Consider the following 7,501-nt stretch of genomic DNA (forward strand, 5'->3'; position numbering starts at 1 on the left):
AAATATATTGTTCCACCGTTATTTAGGATTTGAATTTTTGATTGAAAACTTTGTTTGCCTTTTTTGAGTTTTGTAGTCATTGTAAGATTCGCCCTAATCACGAAGTAGTCCGGAAATATATTGCAATGAAAGTATCGATATTTCAATATTATCGCAATATCGAAACGGGTGCAGAACGAGAAAACGAACGAAACCGAGAATCAGGCAGTTTTGCTTGTGAGAAGGTTGCATCGGTTTGTTTATAAGCATAATCAATTTTTCAAATGGATTATATATTTTCAACGGTGATGGATAAAACAGTAAATTCATTTAAAATGGAACCAATCAAACGCAAATTCCTTGAATTTTGGGGAGTTAATGGAAATCAACTAGAAGACAACATGCGATTGGTGAAGGTCATGATTCACATAAAAACACGAACGCAGCAGTAGAAAAATATGCCGCTTGTTGGTTCGAATAACAACACCAACCTTCCGGCGCAACAGTGTCCAGAGATTATCTACGAAGAAAGGATCGTAGCTGTGACTCACTCCAAAGATTTAACGATATATAAATGAAAAATTTGCAACAAGAAAAACCTAGGGACAATCATTCATATTTTAATAATATTCATTTTCTCGACGATTTTCCGATTGCCGATTCTAGGGATAAGTATCACGGACGATCAGGGAAAATCCACACTACTGTATACGCTGCTAGAGAAAACTGTATATTAGAGAAAAAAAGCACTCATCGTTAAGGCAACTATCAATATCAAAATGAAAGAGCGATTATCGTGGTTCTAAAAATATTGGATGTTATATTTGTATTTCATTGTTTCTATGGCCACTAAAAGCCCCGGTAGGATCTGTTCTGGAAGGAATATTTCGGGGGCATATTACCATAACACCCAAAACCATAAAGATGACCTGTGAAAGTAATTTTATGAACTTTGAACCAATGACTGTTAAAATTCTGTTCAAATATTCATAAAATTGTTTAGTTTCGGAACTAAATCTCACATGTAATTGTCATAATGTGCGTTATAACAAAAGAATATTTCCTTCACGCTCCTTCAATTTTACCCTTAACTGAGTAACATCTACTCTGTTTAATATATCTGTGCTGAACGTCAAAAACTGAGTAACACTGATTGTTTGAACTGAGTAATATTTACTCAGATTCTCTCCATAGCCGTATTTACTCATTTTTGCGTAATATGTGCGAATGTCAAAACTTTTCAAGTAGTAAAAGCAGTGTATATTCTGATGCTAATATTCGACGTTTTATCAGTTATTTCTGAAGTGTTACTCAAAGTTGTAAATTGGTTCGAGCCCGAAGCACTAACGGCGTCGAAGATTTTAAAATGTACCTGGCATCTCTCGAGAAAGAGCAACCTCACATTGCTTGTATTAGAAGGCCTTTCGAAACAGGTCGAATGTTCGTTGTCGTTACCAGGTAGATTTCCTTAAATGTACCAGATTCAAATCAATGTTTGGAATCAAAATTCCAACAGATTTGCGCATAATTACGGGCTGCATATCAAGTACCTTTTATAAAAGATTAAACAACAGTTCCCGAGCAACTGTTAACCGTATCGCTGCTGTTTTAAAAGAAGCCGCCTAGGCAGAAGACGTTGAAGTAGTTTGAACTATGTTCATTGGACTACTTTTTATCATTTATCAATAAACAATCGATGATTTGCGTTTATTTGGTGGTTTTTCATTTCAATTGATATCTGAAATAATTTCTTTAAAAATATTTGAATTACAAAGGTGGGTAACTTTCACTCAGTTTCGTTGATTTGTGATTAAAAGCAACAGAGTAAAATTTGCTCAGTTTCTGACAGATAGATATATTACCCAAAAGTAGGGCGGGGGCGGAAATAGACCGACGGAAAATAAGCGAGAATAAAAAAAAATAAATATTACCCAAAAGTGAGTAATTGCACATATCTTCTATTTAGAGTAGGTCCACTTTTAACGAAACAGAGTGATATTTAACTCAGTTTAGAGTTAAATTAAATGAGCGTATTCCTTCTTTCCCATGTTTTCACATGCAAATATTGTGCATGCAGAGAAAAATCGGAAGCGACGAGTCGCTCGTCTGACAAGGATTTTCCATTGAATTGCGTAATATATTAATATAATGTAGTCTTTGATTCAACATAAAATGACCAGAAATATGCGACTGTAATATTTTCTGATAGTTTTGATTGTTTTCTATTCGCAAAAACTATGCAAATTGAATCAAATAAAATTAAAACTGCATTGTACTGTGCGAGAAATAATCATACAAAGTGACATCGCTAGAAATCTTCGCGTCGCTGGACTCACCAGCGAATTGCAGAGTAGTGCTACAGCGACAATATCAGCAACACCGCCAACGCGAATTTTCTTCCGATTTTTTCGAGTATCAAATGAAAATATTGTGACTTCAGAGAAAAATTAGAATTTTGCGCTCTAACTGACAACCGCAACCAAAGATGCCAGATGTTTTTGAAAAATGTCTGCACCTGCACGAAAACCCGGAAAAATCTGCTTGAAAACTGAAAAAAAATCTATTCGTGATTCGAAAAAAAATCGCTCGCGCAGGCAAAAGTCTGCAAAAATCTGCACATATTTTGAGAAAATCTGCGCAAATATAAGGAGACTCTGACAGAAATCTGCAGAAACTATGGAAAATCTGAAAAAATCTGCGAATCAATAAAAATCTGCACACGGACCCTAAAAATCTGCGTTTTGCAGACAAATCTGCACATCTGGTATCCCTGACCGCAACTGACAACCGAAAATGACAATCTCAGACAGCACCGATAAAAATGCGACTCATGAACTTGTTTGTCAAAGCGTATGCACTCTTAATTTACTTCAATTGAAATTGAATAGCATTGAAGCCCCCTTGATTCCTTGCCCTCGACTATGCAGCAGAGCCGCATTGATATGGTTTGCAATCAGAATGTTCTACGAATAAACTTGTTATGATCCATTATTTGATGTTGCTCAAACAGTATGCACTATAACATCGTTTTCATTGACTGGTGAATGACCGCCGGTTAAAACCTCAACAAAAAAATGTGTCGATGAGATATATGGGAAAAAGACCTCTGAATTTCGTTCAGAGATTTAGAGTCTTCTAGAAAAAAGTCACTATTCTAAATTTCAGCACAATCGGACTTCGGGAAGTCGTGCGGGTAAAATTATACTTTTTTACCAATGAATAAATGTTCTTTAAAAAAAAATTATGCCAAATTCCTTAGAGATGCAATAAACGTTAAAATCTAGTATTGTTTTTGTAAGATTTGGACCACTGCGACCATTATTTTGATTTTTTGTGGTAGAAAAAAAATTTATATATTTTTCAGCTGAGAACTCTCTCAGCTTTAATTCATTTTTACCATTGAGGACATTTTTCGAAAAACCGAAGCTTCTGAACCCTACCGCTAAACGAAATTCGAAGGCCTAGTTTCTCCATAACTTCTGTTGGTTCCAGCTTGAGAATTCCTATGCTTCTGAAAGTCTTTTTTTTTTTTTTTGAAAATTTGTTGCCTGAGATAACATAAATGTTTTCCAGCACCGCAAAAGTCTACGGCGCATCGTTTCTGTCTGTCTTCTGCATCTTCAAAACTGAGCCTTATAGACATAGCTGTCCCACGACTTTTATTTTATATATCATGGCATTGTTGTGATAAATACATCAAATCACCAAAAGCATGCGAACTTCAACAAACCCGTACCCGATGTTGTCGTATCATATTCACTAACCGATCTAAAAATAGGCGAAATGGTGCCCATCGCTGATGGCAATAAATCGTACATGAATTTGATGATGAATATGATATTCTTTGCTCGATCAAGACAAACGAAAACCTAAGAAACAAATACAAAGACTCTAATTAACTAATGAGGTGTAGAGAATAAAACTTATTCGGATATTTTTGTATTTCAATTACGAACATTTCACTATCCCCAGTTGAACGTGTATCGAGTGCAATTCCTTACAGCACTTTTTTACCAGTGTTTGAGATGTCTGTCAGTTGCGGGCAGCTAGCTGGCATCTCGCCATGTTTCGAGGACTAACATCTCAGCGTGTGTGTAAACGAGATAGCATATCACCGCCACTTTTCATACGCATAACATAGCATCTGTCAATGGGGCCCGCAAATTGCGGATCCGCAGTGATGTTAGCTCCTAACGGAGCAAAGCAAATAAGATAGAGATGCCAGCTAGCTGGTTGCGGGTGTTGCTTCTTCTTTTTCTTAAAAATACCCTGCATTCTATTTTTTTTTTGTGAAAGGACAATATATCGATATCCGATAATATTGCTTGCTGAAGCATCGATGCCAAATACTCGATATATCGAAGGAAAAGTATCGATACTCGCGGCATCGATAAAGTATCGCACATCCCTACCATCACTAGTGACTAGATCACAATAAATATATTTCTCTTAAAAATAAAATACCCTATATTTTTTATTGTTTTATGTGCTTATTTGCGTTTATTGCTGATTATATCTAAGTGGTCGGTAATATAAAAGTTAGATTTAGTGTAGTTCTATTGATTCCGTTTCCGTGTATTTACATTGATTTCAGGTATTGTAATTTTTAATTTGGTAAAATCAGGTGAAAAAATGGACCCAATTATCGACTGGCAAATATCTCGGCACGATATCAAGTCTCGTGGTCAGTATCTCCTTGAGACAGGAAAATGGGCTGATTGTCATTTTCTTGTTGGTCAAGAACCAAACCATCAAATGCTAGCTGGACATAAACTGATTCTCGCTATGGCGTCACCTGTCTTCGAAGCTATGTTCTATGGTGGGCTAGCTGAAAAGAATGACCCAATTCCAATCCTGGATTTGGATCCTTCAGCATTCAAATCACTGCTAGAGTAAGCTACAGATTTCCTTAAAACACCTCGTTTTGAATGTTATATATTTTTTCAGATATATTTACACTGATAAAATAAGCATCAATTCTGTAGACAAGGCCTGCGAGCTGTGCTATGGGGCAAAAAAATATATGTTACCTCATGTTGTTGAACAGTGTATCACATTTTTGTGGTCAGATCTATGTCCCAAAAATGTCTGTCGAGCCTATGAATTTGCCAAACTATTTGAAGAGCCACGTTTAATGGAAAAGTGCTTGCAAATAATGTGTACCAAAACGCTCGACGTTATACAAGATTCAAATTTTGAAGATGTGGAGTTGAGCACTATTGTTACTATACTGGATCAAGCTGTACTGAATATTGATTCTGAACTAAATTTATTCTGGGCTATCAACAAATATGCGGAGAAACATGGGCTTTGTGTTAGTCGTAGTTCTGAGACAAATCAACAAAATATAGATCAAGACTCGAACAGTTCTCCACAATCCCCAATTGATGTTGATATAGAGGCTCCTCCGTCGAACAATCTTCCTCAACGCAACAGTACTACTGGATTAGTAAATAATGAGCAAGCAGGTGCGGTAATGGTGCCTGTTGCAAACGCTGTACGTCAGCAGGAGCTACCCACAATTCGCGATGCCATTCGGCGTGTTCGTTTTTTGTCATTAACACCACAACAGTTCGCAGATGGACCCGCTAGGACAAATTTATTAACGCAATCAGAAGCTTTTGCCATTTTAATGAATATTTCAACCTCTAACAGTTGCTATCCAATGCCAGAGGGTTTCACAACAAACAAGAGTCCAAGAAATGCATTTTCAGAATCTTCATCAAGTCCAGTTCCCGGCCCGAGCGGAGTTTCTACCACTCATCGACCTGGTGTGTCTGGACCTAGTCCGAGTGGAATATTTCCACAGCACGTGCCGCCTCCACAGCCTGCTCCTCTGCCAACTAAAAGTTTTCCAGCTCCGGTTCCAGCACCAATTCCTCCAGCACACCCGGAAAGTGTAGAAAGCCCTTTTTTTTCGGATTATCTTGAAGAAATACGAAACAATGATTCAAATTATGATCGTAAATATTATTGCCGTCGAATTATGCGACAGCAAACAGAATGTCTTAACACTTCGGTTTTAGACTGCTCTTTAACATTCATAGTTGATCGTTCAGTTTGCATCACGGGCATTGAAGTGCCAACACAAGTGCAAGGTTCTACTATCGTTGGGAACGATCGCTATTCAGAATTACTCTACGCCCATCTGCTCGATGCCCATGGATCCCGCCTAACATACACTCATTGTAATCAACGTGTCCAGTTCAATTCAATGCTTGAGATCTCGTTTGATCGACCAGTTTTTATACAACGTAACAAAATGTATAAAATCGGAGTTGTTTTCAACAAAGTCGGTTGGTATCCTGTAAGCCAATCAGTTACTAAAGTTAACTGCGATAACGTTGGTTTCACATTCTGTGTTGGGTCTCAGTCCGAATCAGTTCGGGATAATTTTATAAGAACAATTGTTTTCACTTATACGCGCGACGGAATTGTTTACCCTTAGGAACAAACAAAATTTGGTTCCGCGGCTAATGTGCTACTGCTACCGATATATAACAGTGCAATTATACTTAAAACCATCAATAAACTAAATCAAGAAAAATGATTCGATCGTTTCATTTTATTTCTATTTGAGCAATGACCAATTTGGGAAAACATGGTATGCAGATCTTATTCTCTGAGAGGCAGTTTACGAATCTCCATGCTGATCAGCTTAGGGCTAATTGGTCGGCGTGCGACCAGACCGAACCAAGCGCCAAAAACATTATTTCGAGTAATCGGCGATCAAAGTTTAACCATCCCGTATGCTTCCTGCAAGTTGCTGCAGAGAAATGTTGTTATAATACCATTATAAACTGTTCAAATGATTTCGTTTTTTCATAAAAGATAGATTATCAGTCAGTGGCGTTGCTATGGTTTGGTGGGCCTGGTGCGGTAACAAAAATGTGGGCCTCCAATGAAAATGACTGGGTAGTTTTTTCTTTCATGAAAGCAATTGAGAGAAACGAAAAATTTAGTTTTTTATACTTATTTACTCCGTTTTCCGCAAAATCGAAAATAAGGTTAATTTAGACTCACTTTCCGTGCTTTTCAATTGGCAAAATCAGAAATTATACGAACGCGAACGCGGATTATTTTCCTCGCTCTGTTTTATGTTAGCAACACAGATCTCTGAATCTCTGAACTTGTTATTAAAGTCGGGCAACCAAGAAAACGAAATCTACCCATTGCTCTATACGGCAACACCGTATTCATTCAGCAGCCAACCAAATTTTTTTCATCATTTGCGGACTACATTTTGTATTAATCACTAAACCAAATCACTCACTACACTAAGAATACTTTAATTTTCAAAATGTTCACCTCAAATTTCCAAAAACAAGCTTTAAATTTGAACAATTCCGACATAATTGACATAAATCGACAGCACTGCAGTGGATACCTAGACTAACAATTTGCGCGTAAACAACTACAGCGGATACCTAGGTAACCTACTACGAGGAGCCTTAACTGAATATAGCAATGAAATCCGGAAATCTAACAGGAGGTCTTGGGTTCAAATGTGTGAATCTATAGA

General features: G+C 37.2%; 1 protein-coding gene across 2 annotated transcripts; it reads left to right on the forward strand.

The window, feature by feature from the left end:
- The first annotated feature begins 4,028 nt into the window (after window positions 1-4,028).
- On the forward strand, window positions 4,029-6,529 carry LOC129718036 (uncharacterized). 2 transcript variants are annotated; one of them, XM_055668435.1, is made up of 3 exons: window positions 4,029-4,502; window positions 4,574-4,871; window positions 4,927-6,529. In XM_055668435.1, the coding sequence occupies exons 2-3, from the start codon at window positions 4,612-4,614 to the stop codon at window positions 6,425-6,427; spliced, it is 1,761 nt and encodes a 586-aa protein (XP_055524410.1). In that variant the 5' UTR covers window positions 4,029-4,502; window positions 4,574-4,611; the 3' UTR covers window positions 6,428-6,529. The 2 variants fall into 2 exon arrangements, with proteins under 2 accessions (XP_055524410.1, XP_055524411.1); XM_055668436.1 differs by having other exon boundaries at window positions 4,034-4,506.
- The last annotated feature ends 972 nt before the right edge of the window (window positions 6,530-7,501 follow it).

Source organism: Wyeomyia smithii, chromosome 1 (assembly GCF_029784165.1).
Source record: "Wyeomyia smithii strain HCP4-BCI-WySm-NY-G18 chromosome 1, ASM2978416v1, whole genome shotgun sequence".
Taxonomy (NCBI): Eukaryota; Metazoa; Arthropoda; class Insecta; order Diptera; family Culicidae; genus Wyeomyia; species Wyeomyia smithii.